At 46.5% G+C, this 17,703-nt stretch overlaps 1 protein-coding gene across 1 annotated transcript in view; it reads right to left on the reverse strand.

Moving 5' to 3' along the window:
• LOC103207168 (cytochrome b5) overlaps positions 1-17,449 on the reverse strand; it is a 46,925-nt gene extending 29,476 nt beyond the window's left edge. The window contains exon 1 of the mRNA XM_007952727.1: positions 17,321-17,449. Within this exon, the coding sequence (XP_007950918.1) occupies positions 17,321-17,449 (129 nt within the window). The remainder of the gene's footprint in view (positions 1-17,320) is intronic.
• Positions 17,450-17,703: the final 254 nt, after the last annotated feature.

The following is a 17,703-nucleotide window of genomic DNA, read 5'->3' on the forward strand; positions in this document are numbered from 1 at the left end:
TCTGCCACAGAGTAAGTACAAACAGTGAAGGCATGGTCTGGAATTATTTCTGCAGGTTCAGGGGCCAAAATTACAAAACCTACGAGCTGAGAACCATGCCTCCAGGCCTCCTGGGAACAAAACAGAAGGTCAATGTTACATCAAGGAATAAACACATTAGGAATTCCACAGTACCAGGATTTTTAAACTGCAGGAAAAGTTGCTTCCTTATTTCATAGGGCACATTAACAATGAATCCATGACAACTAGCAAGCTAAAGTCAGTAAAACTTGATGCTACTCTGATATGCATGATTTCAGTAAATAATCATCAGATAAGTAATCAATAAATAATAACACAGAGGCGACAATCTTACTGAGAAAGCCAATGTTTGCTCATAAGGTCAGTCACTCTAGATTCAAGCATGCGGTCTTCTTTTCACACTCCAGAGTGAAGACTTCTCCAAGCCCATTTCTCATCCCTGTTGTTAGTTTGGGCAGCCATTACAGCCCCTCAGGTTCCGTGCCCATATAAGACAAATGGGCATAACCTGTGTTTCTGGAATTCTCCTTGCCAGCTACGTGCCCTCTTTACTTTGTACAATGAGACAGTCTCAGGCTTAACCCAGAATAATACCGTTTCTTAGTCTCTGTCCTTCATCCCCACAACTCCTACATTCTGATGGCCTGGGAAATACAAGCTATAAAATTACAGGGTTTCGGGTTAGAAGGTCTTAGCTCATGTGACAAGAGAGCCTGACATTCTTGTAAATAAAATCAGGGAGGGCCCCTTGTCCAGCGCCCAGCCTTGGCCACCAAACCTCTCCAATCCCGCACACATTCTTATCCATCTCTGACATCACTGCTGGAACCTGCAGCTGCAAGGGGGCTCACAATAATGACTGTCTGTACTCAAATCAAATGCCTCTTGGATTTCTCAAAAAAGAGAGTTCCAACACCTACCTCGTTCAAGAGGTGCTCTTGGCTGAACGGCCATACCTATCGGGGCAGGGTCTGCGTCTCCCTCCTCCCTGAGGCTCAGTCTTTAGCTGGAAACAGTCCCTTAGAACAGACATACTTCCCAGCCTCCTTGCAGCTCGTATCCCGTTACTAAATCCTGGCACAGGCTAATGGACTGTAAGTAGACGGGTCAGGAGAACCCTCCAGAAACCTTCTTTAACCTTTCTTCAATCCTTTCTCCTCCCACTGCCTGGAATGTGGAGGCAGCCTCGGAACATAAGGGTGAGAGCCATACCCCAGGGAGGCGGGACAGTGAGCTGGGCACGTGGTCCCTGGGGATGTGGGACAGTGAGCTGGGCACGTGGTCCCTGGGGATGTGGGACAGTGTGCTGGACACGTGGTCCCTGGGGATGTGGGACAGTGAGCTGGGCACGTGGTCCCTGGGGAGGTGGGACAGTGTGCTGGACACGTGGTCCCTGGGGATGTGGGACAGTGAGCTGGGCACGTGGTCCCTGGGGAGGTGGGACAGTGTGCTGGACACATGGGTGACGGGTGATGCGGGACAGTGTGTTGGACACATGGGTGCCTGGGGATGTGGGACAGTGAGCCTAGACACGTGCATGCCAGGGGCCTGGACGGAGCCCAGCTACCACACCTGCCAACTGCAAAGCTGGCTTCCTTATTAAAGACGAACATCCACCTTGTCTGAGCACACTTATTTGGGACTCTTCTGAGCCTAGTTCTCATTAAGGAGCTCTGGTGGCATAGTGCTTAAGCATTTGACTGCTCACCAGCAGGTTCAAATCTACCAGCCACTCCTAGGAAGGAAGGTCGGGCAATCTACTTCCTTAGTGATACTCCTCAGAAACCAAGGAGGGGTCACTATGAGTCAGATCCGACTCGACGGCAGTGTTTGAATTCTAATTAATACCTCAGTCACTTAGTCAAGAGCTACCTCGTACCAGGCACAAAAGTCCTGAGACATACAAAAGACAAGAGCCTGGGGAAGCTTAGTGTCACTGAGGCCACTGGCCTCCCATTCCTCAAACAATGAGAGCAATGTGAAGCAGCCACCTCAAGTGTTCGCTAAACAAGGCAGAAGTCTAGAAGAGTCAGTATTTAAAAACTGACTGAGGCCTTGCTGGGATAGTGAGAATTTGGATAAACAGGGTCGATGAAGATGAATAAATTCAAGAGGACTATGAACATGGATAAAGTCTTTCTGGCAGAAACATGTGTAGCATGCTCGGGGTTAGTGAAGAGATCCATTTGAATAAAGCAAACTATGTAAGTTCAGATGGTTAGAATGGACCACATCAGGTATGGCTTGAAAGCCAGCACGACGTGAAGATAGTAAGGACCAGTGTGAGCACCTGGACAGAGGAAGGGCATGAGAAACGTGCTAGTGTCGTCACTGGGCCTGAGGGGCTGGAGGTAGGGCCAGATATGCAGGACACCACTCTAGGCACCCCATGATCTCAGTCAGAGTGCAGCAGCACAGTGCTACGCCCCTGAGCCCCATCGCTTCCTGGGGACCCAACCCAAGCTCTAAGCTTCATAAAATTCAGGGATGACGACTTTGGCCTGGTGGATACTGGCATATGGCAGCACAGCTCTGTGTACCTGGTGGCCTCTAGGGACACCTTAAAGCCACAAAAGCCCTGAAGCAGAAGTTGGGTAGGGGGTGCTGGCTGTCTTGAATTCGCAAGGCCCATGAAGGCAGGGAGGTGGCAAAGTGTCTTGAGGTTCAGAAGAGAGGTCTTCCCCCAAGTTCACAAAAGGCAAAAAGAATTGTCAAGGATCCTTTAGTTTTCCTGAGTATGCACGACCACAATGCCATACCACAGTTATCTGCTGGGCCACAGTCAGTACTTCTGAGGGTTTGCTTACCAAGCAAAAAATAACAGACAAAAACCCCTCTTCCACCTCAATGTCACGGTAGTGGCCCATGGCGTTTTAAACAGGATCTTTCATTCCAAATACTGCACTGCCAAAAATGATAGAGAACACAGGATCGCCATCAACAATGACTCAGCAAAATATTTTTAAAAATTATCTGCAACAGTTAAAGTCAGAAATGAAAACACATGAAAGGAGGCTGGAGAGCAAACAGTTTACACAAGATTTAGAAACAAACAGCAAGCTGGCCAGACCAAACGTTTCCTATCATTTCTGGATCTTATTTTCTAAGAAGGCAAAGGGTGTGGGCCTCAGAGCAGGCGGAGGGCAGCCGCCGCCTCCCCCTCCGCTCCGCCTCCTTCCACACCGACCAGAGGAAGGACTAGCCCCTGCGTCTGGGTTCTGGTATATAATCTCAGCCCAATAGTTAACAAGATGTACACGCAGACCACTCAACCCAGGATGATGCACCCACCTGTTGTTGTTGTTGTTAAGTGCCGTCGAGTCGTTTCCGACTCATAGCGACCCCATGCACAGCAGAACGAAACACTGCCTGATCCCGCGCCAGCCCCACAATCCCTGCTATACTTGAGCCCACCATCGCAGCTACTGTATCAATCCATCTCCCTGAAGGCCTCCCCCTCTTTCGTCGACCCTCCACCCTACCAAGCATGACATCCTTCTCCAGGGAATGGTCCCTTCTTACAACATGACCAAAATAGGTGAGACGAAGTCTGGCCATTCTTGCTTCCAGAGCATTCTGGCTGCACTTCCTCCAGGACAGATCTGTTAGTTCTTTTAGCAGTCCACTGTACTTTCAGCATTCTCCGCCAGCACCACAACTCAAAAGCATCAACTCTTCTTCGGTCTTCCTTATTCATTGTCCAGTTCTCACATGCATACCAGGCGATTGGAAATATCATGGCTTGTGTCAGGCGCACCTTAGTCCTCAAGGAGACATCCTTGCTCCTCTGCACTTGAAACAGTTCCTTCGCAGTTGACTTTCCCAATGCTACACGTCATCTAATGTCCTGACTGCTGCTTCCGTTGGCATCGATTGTAGAACCAAGCAACGTGAATTCCTTGACAACCTCAATCTTCTCTCCATTTATTGTGATGCTGCTCATTGGTCCAGTTGTGAGGATTTTTGTTTTCTTTATGTTGAGATGTAATCCATACTGCAGACTATATTCTTCAACCTTCATCAGTAGGTGCCTTAAGTCATCCTCACTTTCAGCAAGCAAAGTTGTATCATCTGCATATCCCCCATACTCTATGGTAATACATCTATTAGAGCAATAGACCACAGACCACGGGGCACCAGAGGACCAACATTCAATATGAGGAAATGCAGGACAAACAGGAATGCATAAATACGAGGGGCACAGGGGGAGGGTTACAGGGTAGGGAGGGGAGGAGACTGGGTTAGGGTTGGACATGGTGAATGGGGAGTGAAACTAAATGTACGTGTTACGTTGAATATAAAACAAGTTCTTTAAAGAAAATAAAGAGGTCTTTCGCAGTAAAAAAAAAATGTATGTAACTAAACAGTCACCATTTCAACATTTTTTACATGTACAATTCAGAGGCACTAAGTACGACAGCTTGTTGTCCAATCATCACCATATCCATTTCCAAAGTTTCCCATCAACAGAATGAACTTTCAGCCAGGCCCCGCTCTGCTTGACAAGGCCCTGCCACACTCCGCTCAGGAGAAGGGCCAAGTCATGTAAACCAACAGACGAGTAACAGTCTAATACCAGAGATGCCAGGCACAGGAGTCACAGCTCAAAAGGTGGGCAGAGGACATCTTCTGGGAGCGGGCGGCAGAGAAACAGCAGGGACACGGACAGCTGAGGAAGGGGAAGCTTGAACTTAGCGGGAAAGGTTCAGTTGAGTTCAACAGGGGAACAAGAGAAGGCACTCCAGGCAAAGAAGCCGAAAGCCCAAAGGCTGAAGGCAGAAAAGATGACAGCATCTTAGAGGAACTGAGAACTGCTGAGATCACAGGAGTAAGGTTCCTTGGGGTGATGAAGATTCATGTCACTGGTGGGAAAGGAACCCAGAGAGTTGGTTGGGGGTGGTGTGGAGGAGTGAGCAGGGAGCTTGCAGTAGCTCTTAAGATCTCTGACTTTCACAACCCAGAATAATCATCCAAGGTAACCCTTCTTGTGTTAACTTCTGGCTTTCAATTTCTCTCCTTTCACTCCTTCAGTGGGGAAAAGTTTGGGGAAATAATGACGAGCAGTCTTCAGTATGGATGACATCTTGAGAAAAAGAAAACAAAAATCCCCACAACTAGACCAATGAGCAACATCACGCTACGTGGAGAAAAGACTCAAGTTGTCAGGGATTTCATTTTACTTGGATCCACAATGAACACCCACAGAAACAGCAGTCAAGAATCAAATGACATAGTGCACTGGGCAAATCTGCTACAAAAGTCCTCTTGAAAGTGTTAAAACCAAAGATGTCCCTTTGAGGACTAAAGTGCACCTGACCCAAGCCATGGTATTTCCAGTCGCCACATATGCATGTGAAAGATGGGCAATGAATATGGAAGACCAAAGAAAAACTGATGACTTTGAATTATGGTACAGGTGAAGAATACTGAATATACCAAGGATGGCCAGAAAAATGAGCAAATCTTTCTTGGAAGTACAGCCAGAATGCTCCTTAGAAGAGAGGATAAGGAGACTTTGTCCCACATACTTTGGACATCATCTAGAGGGATCTAGTCCCTGCAGGACAGCATGCTTGGTAAAGCGGACGGTCAGTGGAAAAGGGGAAGACCCTTCGTGAGATGGACTGACACAGTGGCTGCAATCATGGGCGTAAGCCTGGCAAGGATTGTGAAGATGGTGCAGGACTGTCAGTGTCTTGTGCTGTTGTACACAGAGTCACTACGAGCCGGAGCCAACTCAACAGCATGTAGCAACAACCACGGTACCTAACACATGCTTCCTATGCACTGGCAATTGTTCTGGATGCTGTGTTCCGGACACTCTCATTTTACATCACCATAAAGAACCCTGTGTACCTGGTCTTTGTACACTGTTGAAGGCCAACTCTAGCACCAAACTCCAAGGCATCATACCCATCTTCTACACACACACACAAATTCATCTTCAAGACATTTCTATGGATTTAATCAATGTAGCCTGATTCTACCAGCCACAGAACCAAATAATAAGAGGGCCAGGCCCACTTCTAAGGGACAAAGAGGCAAAACATGGTAAATCTGAGCCCCGCCACAGGGAGCAGGCATAACACACATCTTCCTTTGTGACCCAACTCAACCCAATGAACCTCGTAAGAATAAGTCACCAAAACTGGGGGGCCAGTGGCAGACAAGTTATGATCTCAGAGGGGTTGTTACTTCATCTGCTGTGTCTATACACCATCAAAGGATGAGCTGATGGGAACACTCCACCTTGAGACCAGGGGTAAAAGAAGGAAGGACTGATGGTGGTGCCATTTCTACTTTTACCCCTCCCCATATCCAAATATTTGGGCTTCGTTTCCTTTTACAGGAGCCCTAGTAGGACAGTGGTTAAACACTCAGCTGCTAACCAAAAGGTCAGTGGTTCCAACCTATCAGCCACTCCACTGTAGAGAGAACTGGCAGTCTGTTTCCACAGAGATTTACAGCCTTGGAAACCCTGTGGGACCATTCTACTGTTTTACAGGGTTCCTATGAATTGGAATTGGCTTGGCAGCAACACATTTGGTTTTTTTCTTTTATGTATAAAGTTAAGAATAATAAATTTGGTCCGAACATGCAGGTGGGGGGCAAGGGAGACATAAAACAGGCTGTCAAGAAATTATGAAAGTTAGCCCAAAAGCCATACTGCATCAATTTTCTAGTATTTTTACTTCTAAATGTTTATTCATTCATTCCATAAATATTTATTGGGTCCTTTCTATGTGGCAGCATTGTGCTAGGAGCAGGGATATACCAGTGAAAAATATACCCAGAGAAAAATGCCTACATTCAGGTAGCGTATGTCCTAGTAGAGGGAAACAGATAAGCAACAAACATAATCAGGACAATATACAGTATGTTAGAAGATGACACATACATCTCTGAAATCACCAGAGCCGTAAATAGCTATCAAATCACATAGAATGTTAGAACCATCATACAGTTTTGGCTTTAACCATGAAAGAGATGGCAAACCACTGAAGTTCTGTCTTTTTATTTGTAACTCTTTATAATAAAATAGGAGCTCTGGTGGCATAATGCTAACCGAAGGCTGGCGGTTCAAACCCACCAGCTGTGCGGAGAAAGGAAGACTGGGCAATCTACTTCCATAAGGATTTACTGCCTCAAAAACCCAATGGGGGTCACTGAGTTGTAATCGACTTGATGGGAGAGAGTTTGGTTTTTTGTTTCTTTTATAGTAAAATAGTTATAGACTCAAGAAGTCCCAGAAAAATAATACAGAGAAGTTCCATCTTCCCACACTCTTCCAATGGATGGCATCTGTGATGGTTAAGGTTATGTGTCAACTTGGCTGGGCCATGATTCTCAGTAGTTTGGCAGTTATATATCCCCCATGATAAGATCTGATTTAACGTAATCACCTCCGTAAGACCTGCTATGAGCAACCAATCAGCTGAAAAGGCGCTTCCTTTGGGGTTTGGCCTGCATTGAACATATATGGATGTTCTGGCAAATCTCTCTACTTTTTGACTGACCTGGATCCTACAACTTGCTTGTCGTCATGTGACCTCCAGTTCTTTGGACTTGAGCCAGCAGCCTGTCGTTACTGCTTGCCAATCTCGGGATCCATTAGCCTCTGTAGCCTGTGAGCTAGCAGTCTGCCATCTGATCTACCAATCATGGGTTCATCAGCCTTGCAGCTACTTGAGTCAGGAGAAGCCTCCAGCCTGATGTCTCACCCATGGACATGGGACTTGCCAGCCTCTACAACCACATGAGACATGTCATTGAGGTAAGTATCTCTATACATTCCAGCCAAGAGGCAGGAAGCGGGGGAAAAGCTGGGGACGAGACAGCCCTGGGATCAAGGTAAGGGTAGGGAGATGACAGGCCCCACCCCAAGAGGCATTGCCACTGAGTCGGATCCGACTCCTAGCAACCCCTCCTTGGGTTTCCGAGGCAGTATCACTACGGAAGTAGAGTGCCCAAACCTTCCTTCCGAGGAGTACCTGGTGGGTTTGAACTGCCAGCCTTCTGGTTAGCAGTCAAATGCTTTAGGCACTGCGCCACCAGAGCTCCTCCCCAAGAGGCAAGAAGGGGGGAAAAGCTGGGGAGGACAGCGGCACAGGATCAAGGTAAGGGGAGGGTGGAGAGGTTTCGAACAGCTAAGGGAGACAAACTAGTCTGTCAGTTTGTCCTACTGAGATGGCATACGTGTTGCTGTGAGGCTTGAGGCTGTGCCACCGGTGTTTCAAACGCCAGCAGGGCCGCACATGGTGCACAGCTTTCAATACAGCTTTCAGACTGAGACAGACTAGGAAGAGGGAAGAGTCATCCACTTCTCAAAGAACTGGCCAGGAAAAACCTCACTGGAAAACTGTCTAATACACCACTGGGCAACTTTATGAATAGCCTGGAAACACCGTCTGATACAGTGCAGGAAGACAAGTCCCTTGGGTCGGAAAGCACTCAAAATACAACTGCTTTTACGTACCAACAAGCAAAGCCAAAGATGAGGAAACTGAAGATTTTTACCAACTTCTGCTAACTGAAATTGACCAAACATTCAATCAAGGTGTTAATTATCACTACTGACTGGAATGCAAAAGTTGGAAACAAAGAAGAATCATTAGTACTTGGAAAATTTGGCCTTGGTGACAGAAGTAACGCTGGAGATCACATGACAGAATTTTGGAAGACCAACGACTTATTCATTGCAAATACCTTTTTTCAACAACACAAACAGCAGCTACACACATGGACTTTACCAGATAGAATACACAGGAATCAGACTGATTACATCTGTGGCAAGAGGTGATGGAAAAATTCAATATCTTCAGCCAAAACAAAGCCAGGAGCTGACTGCAGAACAGACCATCAACTGCTCATATGCAAGTTCAACTTGAAGTTGAAGATAATTTAAAAAAGTCCATGAGAACCAAAATATACCTTGAATACATGCCTCCTGAATTTACAGACCATCTAAAGAATAGATTTGATTCACTGAACACCAATGACTGAAAACCAGAAGAATTATGGGACGAAATCAAGAACATCATCCATAAAGAAAAGAGGTCATTAAACAGATGAGAAAGGAAGAAAAGACCAAAATGGATGTCAGAAGAGACTCTGAAACTTGCCCTTGAGTAACGAGTAGCTAAAGCAAATGGGAAAAATAACAAGATAAAAGAGCTGAAAAGAAGATTTCAAAGAGCAGCTCAAGCAAACAAAGCCAATTACTATAATGAAATGGGCAAAAACCTGGAGTTAGAAAACCAAAAGGGAAGAACATGCTCGGCATTTCTCAAGCTGAAAGAACTGAGGAAAAAATTTAAGATTCAAGTTCCAACAGTGAAAGATTCTATGGGCAAAATATTGAATGATGCAGGAAGCATCAAAAGAAGATGGAAGGAATACAGAGAGTCACTGTACCAAAAAGAACTGGTTGATCTTCATCCATTTCAGTGGGTGGCATATGATCAAGAACCAATGGTCCTGAAGGAAAAAGTCAAAGCTTCACTGAAGAAATTGGTGAAGAACAAGGCTTCAGGAATTGACAGAATACCCATTGAGATGTTTCAACAAATGGATGCCCCACTGGAGGCACTCACTCGGTTATGCCAAGAGATTTGGAAGACAGCCATCTGGCCAACTGACTGGAAGAGATCCATATTTATATGCATTCCAAAGAAAGGTGATCCCATAGAATATGGAAATTATCAAACAATATCATTAATATCGCATGCAAGTAAAATCATACTGAAGATAACCCAAAAACAGTTGCAGCAGAATATTGACAGAGACCTTCCAGAAATGCAAGCTGGATTCAGAAAAGGATGTGAAACGAGGGATATCCTTGCTGGTGTCAGATGGATCTTGGCTCAAAGCAAAGAATACCAGAAAGACGTTAACTTGTGTTTTATTCACTATGCAAAAGCATTTGACTGTGTGGATTGTAACAAATTATGGGTAACTTTGAGAAGAATGGGAATTCCAGGACACTTAATTGTACTCATGAGGAACCTGTACATAGACCAGAAGGCTGTTGTTCAAACAGAACAAGGGTACAATGCTTGGTTTAAAATCAGGAAGGAGTGTGTCAGGGCTGTATTCTTTCACCATACTTATTCAATCTGTATGCCGAGCAAATAATCTGAGAAGCTGGAGTATATGAAGAAGAACATGGCATCAAGTTTGGAGGAAGAATCATTAACAATCTGCGATACGCTGAGGACACAACTTTGCTTGCTGGAAAGTGAGAATGCCTTGAAGCACTTACTAATGAAGATTGAAGAATACAGTCTGCAGTATGGATTACATCTCAACATAAAGAAAACAAAAATCCTCACAACTGGACCTATAAACAGCATCATGATAAATGAAGAAAAGATTGAAGTTGTCAAAGACTTCACAATGCTTGGTACCGAAATCAACACCAACAGAAGCAGCAGTCAGGACATCAGATGACGTATGTTGTTGTTGTTGTTTGCCATCGAGTCGGCCCCGACTCATAGCGACCCCTCCTTGGGTTTCCGAGGCAGTATCACTACGGAAGTAGGATTGCCCAACCTTCCTTCCGAGGAGTGGCTGGTGGGTTTGAACCGCCAGCCTTCTGGTTAGCAGTCACGTGCCTTAGGCACTATGCTACCAGAGCTCCCGAGATGACGTATGCTGTTGTTGTTGTTGTTGTTATTTGCCACCGAGTCAGCCCTGACTCATAGCGACCCTTCCTTGGGTTTCCGAGGCAGTATCACTACGGAAGTAGGATTGCCCAACCTTCCTTCCAAGGAGTGGCTGGTGGGTTTGAACCACCAGCTTTCTGGTGAGCAGTCAAGTGCTTTAGGCACTATGCTACCAGAGCTCCCAGATGACGTACAGCACTGGGCTAATCGGATGCAAAGTATCTCTGTCAAGTGCTGAAGAGCAAAGATGTCTCCGTGAGGACTAGGGGGCACCTGATACAAGCCATGGTAGTTTTAATTGTCTCATATGCATGTGAGAGCTGGATAGTGAATAAGGAAGACCAAAGAAGAGTTGATGCTTTTGAGTTGTGGTGCTGGGGAAGAATGCTGAAAGTGCCATGGACTGCTAAAAGAACTAACAGATCTGTCCTGGAGGAAGTGCAGTCAGAATGCTCCTTGGAAGCGAAAATGGCCAGACTTCATCTCACCAACTTTGGGAATGCTCTCAGAAGGGACCATTCCCTGGAGATAAATGTCATGCTTGGTAAGGTGGAGGGTTGACGAAGGAGGAGAAGGCCCTCAATGAGATGGACTGACACAGTGGCTGCAGTGATGGGCTCAAGTATAGCAGGGATCGTGGAGCTAGTGCGAAACCGAGCAGTATTTCGTTCTTCTGTGCATAGGGTTGCTATGAGTTGGAGACAATTCAATGGCACCTAACAACAACATACATTTGCTGTTGTTAGGTGCCATCAAGTCGGTTCTGACTCATAGCGATCCTACATACAAAAAATACGAAGTCAATTATTATAATGAAATATGCAAAGACCTGGATTTAGAAAACAAAAACGGAAGAACATGCTTAGCATTTCTCAAGCTGAAAGAACTGAAGAAAAAATTCAAGCCTCGAATTGAAATACTGAAAGAATTTATGGGCAAAATACTGAATGATGCAATACTGAATGATGCATCAAAATAAGATGGAAGGAAAACACAGAGTCAATATACCAAAAAGAATTGGTTCATGTTCCTGTATTTCAGGAGGTGGTATATGATCAAGAACCAAAGGTATTGAAGGAAGAAGTCGAAGCTGTACTGAAGGTCTTGGTGAAAAACAAGGCTCTCTCTATACACATATACAAGCTTCACTGGTTTTGCTTGTTTAGAGAATCCAGTCTAAGATAGACCTTACATAATACAGTGTATTATCAAAACCAGGAAACTGACTGGCATAATTAACTCAACTTCAGCTCTTACTCAGATATCAGCAGTTTTTGCAAGCATACGTTTTGTTTGTTTTGATGGGTCTTCACATAGTGTGCTATCATTTTTATCACAGGTAGAGATGTGCATGATACAGACCTGTTCTGTTATCACAAAGGAACTCCTCCTGCTGCCCTGTTAGAGTCACCTCTCCTCCTCCTCTGTAACCCCTGGCAACCACTGACTCCATGTCTATCATTTTATCATTTTGAGAATGTTATGTAAAGGGATTCAGACTGTGTGTAATCTTTTAAGAGTGTCTTTTTTCACTTAGCAGAATACCAAGATCCATCCAAGTTGTGCGTCTTTCTTACTGCTGAGTAGTTTTTCACATTTGGGTGATGAGTACACACTGTTAACCATTCACCCACTGAAAGATTTTTGAGTTGGTTCAAGTTTCTGACTACTACAAACAAAGCTGTTCTGAAATCTGTGTGCAAGGGTCTGTGTAGAGTCTGCATTTCCCTAGGATCAATGCACAGGAAGGAACAGCTTGGCTACAAGGGAAGCACAGGTTTAAATTTTAAAACTGACAGACTGATTTCCAGAGGGTCTGTACCATTCCTCTCAGCAACGTATGAGCAATACAGATGCCCACGTCCTCGCCAGCATTTGGTATCATCAGTGTTTTTCATCTAGTTATTCTAGTAGAGGTGCAGTATCTCACTGTGGTCTGAACTGGCATTTCCACAGCAGCTAATTATGGTAAACACCTTGTGTTTATTGGCCATATGTACCTCACTTTTATGAAACGTCTGCTCAAGTCTGTTGCCAATTTCTATCTGGATTGTTGTTTCCTATCACCGAGTTTAGAAAGATCCTTGTCAGAGATATGATTTGGAAAAATCTTCTCTGGTTGGTAGCTTCTCTTTTTACCCTCTTAAAAGAGTCTTCAAAAGAACAGAGCTTTTCATTTCATGAAGTCCAATTTATGCATTGTTTTCCAATATGGATCGTGCTTTTGGTGTCATGTCTAAGAACTGTTTGCCTACCCCTAAATCTCTTCCAAAAGTTTTAAATTTTATACTTAGACCTATGATCCAGTCTCAGTTAATCTGTGTAGAAGGTGTGAGGAGTCTCAGGAGGGGAGCAGGCAGGAGCTCACCTGAGGCGTTCTGGGATTCCTAGAAGATCAGTGGCCTCCTTGCAGATCACCAATGAGAACAATTCTTGGGGGGCTGTTACTAAAGAAGGCTTTTCCGAAAGAGCAGCAATGTTTACTCTCTTCACGCACATGCAAGCCAGAGCTCCGATACGTGGACGATCTCCTAAACATACCACCCCAATTCTCAAGGCCAGGCCAGCTGGCCACACACGGAAGCCTTGAGGGCTCCCCCAGAGAACTGATGGCAGCACAGCAAATTATAGCAGATGGGGAGAAAGGCACATTTTTGCTCTTTTATCGTCCAAGAATTTTCTTTTTTTTTTTTTCCCAAAGCTCCTCTTTGCTTTTTCTCCCTGGTTCCTAACATGCTACTTAGTGAAGAGTACAGGTAGCCAGTTGATAAATACACTGAAGTTTATATTCCCAAGAAAGCCAAGTTCAAACATACTTTCTTAGGACATAGAGACAGCTCTTAACCATTGCTATTAAAATTCTCATTTCAGCCATGTTCCTGAAGGCTTTGAAAAGTCCTCGAGGATATATGTGGTACAGCTTGCAACAGCTGTACTCTAAGGGAATCAACAAGCTAACAGGGCTAAAAATTATCTTCTGTACATTTTCCTTATGATGAGAAGTACACACTTAAACCATTCAAGACATGAGGCAGTAATCAGAGGCAAGTTTCTCAGTCATTTAAAGAACCAAGAGTTGGGGAACAAGCTATCACTGGTGTGTCAGCACTTGGGAGTGGTCACAGGTACCACCACTCTGGTGACATGTATCAAAAAGTAAAGGGTACACAGGCTTTCATGAACAGTCCCAGGGAAAAATGGACCATAAAGACATAACTATACAGGTGAGAAAGTAAACAACCAGATGGGTAGGAGAGAGGAGTGGTTACACGTATAACACTACATCCATGTAATAAGGACACAGCCAAGAGCATAGGACGTACTGCCATGGAATGGTACTCTCAACATATACACTTATGTATATTAAGGGAGGGGGGATGGCAGATTACAAAACAGCATTGGAGTCTGCTACCGTTCATGAAAAATATATTCAGGTAGAGTATGTGTGTCGATAGAGCATCTGGATAAGCGTTCACCAACTCCAAGTCACACAGTCGCTCACCGGAGTTACCTCTGGGTGGGTTTTGAATTTTTCTTTGCACTTTTCTACATTGTTCAATTCTTTACAATAATCATGTTGTACTTTCTCCAGAACAATAACGTTGTATTTTCATTTCAAATAACCATCCCTCAATGCTCCACAGTCATTTATCCTGATACTAACGTACTCACAGACGGCAAGACCCTATGCATGAATATAAATTCAAAATCCAGGACTCAGGACTGCAAAGACATCTGGGTCAGAACAGGTAGACGGCGAAGTTCCTCATGGTGCAGGGAAGTGTCAGATCCCAGCTGAACACCTGCTGCTGTTTCAATGGCCCTGCATCAGGAGCCAGGTCCTCTCAGGTTTCTAGCCCTCTCCCGGAACAACCAAACAACTTTATCCGGCCAGTATTTCGGGAAGAGAATGCTCTCATGTGCAACCCTATGCAACTTAGAAATGCAAACCTGTTGTCTGGAGTGGAAGGACAGAATTTTCACAGCATTCTCCTGTTTCCTGGAGAAGGCTATCATGCTTGGCAAAGTGGAGGGTCAGTGAAAAAGGCAGGCCATCAGCGAGATGGACTGACACGGTGGCTGCAACAGGGGGCTCAGGAAGAGCGAGGATTGTGAGGCTGGCGCAGGACCAGACAGGGTTTCCTTCCGCTGCACACGGGGTCACTATGAGTCAGAGCCTACTCAACAGCATCTAACAACAACTGTTTCAGCATCACCTGCCAGATTTACTCCTTCACCTGGAAACTCACAGTAAGCTCCCAGCTACATATGACACCTCAGAAAGTAACCTCCGCCCCAGCCTTGACCCTGCTGCTGCGCTTTACGAACATGTAACAGCTGCCATCCCCCAGGCTCACACAACTGGCCTGCTACGTAGTGAGGGAGTGAGAGAGGAGGATTCCGTTCCCCCGACCACCCTGTGAAGCTGGCACAATCACCATCCTCCCACTGGACAGAGAATCTGAGCGTGACCTGCTTCCAAGCACCACAGGTACATTCTCCCAACATGAACGTAGACAAGCATGCAAATCTAGGACATTCAGGAAGAAAGTACAAATAATCAGCTATGAAAAATCTTACTGGACATACGGACAGATGAATTCATAGCACGTGGAGATCTCTCGCATAACAGCAGAGGCTAAGTTCACGTCAGAGGTGGGTGTTATGTGTGCAGTCGATTCAACTTGCAGTGGCCCTACAGGCAGAGTAGAACTGCCCACAAGGGTTTCTTAGGCTGTAATCTTTACCGGTCTTTTTCTCTATGGAGCAGCAGGTGGATCCAAATCACGGATCTTTCAGTCACGATACCAAAGCAAACCAAAGCCACTGCAACCTAGCTGATTCCGACTCACAGCGCCCCTAGAGGACAGAGGAAAACTGCCCCATAGGGTTTCCAAGGATGTTGATCTTTAGGGATGCATTTTTCTCCTGCAGAGTGGCTGGTGGGTTCAAACCACGGATTTTTGTTTAGTAGCCGAGTGCTTAACCTCTGCACCACCAGAGCTCCTTGAGTTCTCTCAGATGACTTGAGAGGGATTCCCCCCAAGTTACCTTTTTTTTGGGGGGGGGGGGTCGAAAACTGAGCGGGAAAGCAGAATATAGTAATGTGTTCTCACCAATTTACCCCCAGTCTGCTCAGAGAACTGTCACACAAACCCTGCCTTTCAGGAGGAAATGGCAAAAGTAAACGGTTGATAATAACTTTTAAAAATAATCTTCTCTTTCTTATGATCTCCACCTGAGAAGCTGACCCTTACATGTCATGCATGATTCCATTTAGGGCATAGATTCACAAAGCAAGTTTGCCCCCAGGGGACATCTGCCAATGTCTGGAGATATATTTGGTTCACAGGGGGAGGTACCACTGACATCCAGTAGCTAGTGGCCAAGGACACCACTGAACATTGGACTCTGTATAGGACAGCCTTCATGGCAAAGATTGACCCAGCCCTAAATCCCAATAATGCCAATGCTGAGAAACCCTGTTTGAGGAGGAGGTATAAGGCAAACTGGATGGTTTATTGGAAAAAACAAAGAAAAAAAGGAACTGCTCATAGTATAAAATGTGCTATCATTCTTGTGTGAATGTCACTCTTTTTACAGACATAATACACAAAGTACAGACTGGTATCTGAGAATCCCTGAATTACACGGGGTGTGTGTGTGTGTGTGTACGTGTGCAGGTGTACAGAGACACTTAGAGTCAATCAGACCTGATGTTATTTTTCAGGGTAGTTATTTCAAGAAATCGTTAAGGTAAATAAGCTCTGGTTCCGGCAGAGTTTGTGGGAAACACACCGGGCGAAATGGGTACAGCCAAAGGGAATTCTTATTCCCTACTGAACCACCCGTCACAAACCGGAATACACTTCTCTGCTGTATCAAATGAAAACTTAAGAGTGAACTATCTTACCAATAAATAGTAACTTACTCAAAAATAGTTGTTGCCGTCATTGTTCATTTTCACAACCTCAACAACTCCCTTGATGTAAACTGTGATCCAGGCTAAGACCTGGCCTCTACTTGTTTCTCAAGCTCTGTAAAGGTTCTCATTAACGGGGGGAGGGGGGGCGTGTGAAAGCTGTGCAAGATTCACGACTCGAGCCCCTCGAATCGGTAACACACACCCAGGGGCAGCAGGGCAATCAGAAAAACGCCTTAGTGCTCACAGCCAATAACGGACTGCGAGACCTCACAGGTTCCTTCTCTTCCAGCCCAGGGCAGCTGCTCAAAGATCAGGTCCCGTCCCGAGACGGCCCAGCGCTCGTCCCCTCTCCTCTCCGGCCGCCTCAGCGCGCACCGCGAAGCAGATGCCAGCCCGCAGTCAGCAGGCAGCTGGACGGGGGCTCGGGGCACCCAGCGCGCACCCTCCAGGTGCCGGGCGGGCCGCCCTGGCTGCCTTCAGGAGCCCGCTTCTCCAGGTGGAAACCCCATGGGCTCAGCTCCAGGGGACCAGGGGAGCGTGCGCCGCTGCACCGCGCTGCTCCGCCGCACAGCAAGCCGCTCCGGTCCCGGTCGCCCCGGGCCACGCGTCTCCCACCCGTGCCCGCCCCCCGGGGCTCCGCGCCGCCCGCGCGGCCCCTGCCCGCCCCGGGCCGGGTGCCCCCTGCCCCCACGTGCCCGCGGCCGCGCACCTCCTCCAGGAACTTGGTCAGGTCGTACACTTTGTGGTGCAGGATGATCCAGGTGCTCTTGCTGTGGTTGTGCTTCTGGATCTCCTCTAGGGTGTAGTACGTCACGGCCTGATCCGACGCCTCGGCCATCTCGGAAGCGCGAGTTTACGAGCCCGCACGCACACACGTCCAGAGGAACAGTGCCACTCTAGGACTCGGACCCGTCACCTCACACCCGGCTCTGGGAAGGGGCGCCGCGACCCGGCGAGGCGGGCGGCCAGGGAAAATCCCACAGGGATTGGCCACGAAGCTTGCCACTCGAGAACACCCCGCCCCCGGACGCGAGCCGCCTCGCCTCAGAGAGCCCCGCCCAGCGTGCTGGCGGCCAACAGGCTGGGGTGGGG

Source organism: Orycteropus afer, unplaced genomic scaffold, assembly GCF_000298275.1.
Source record: "Orycteropus afer afer isolate SDZICR_OR568_19922 unplaced genomic scaffold, OryAfe1.0 scaffold00356, whole genome shotgun sequence".
In the NCBI taxonomy this organism is placed as follows: Eukaryota; Metazoa; Chordata; class Mammalia; order Tubulidentata; family Orycteropodidae; genus Orycteropus; species Orycteropus afer.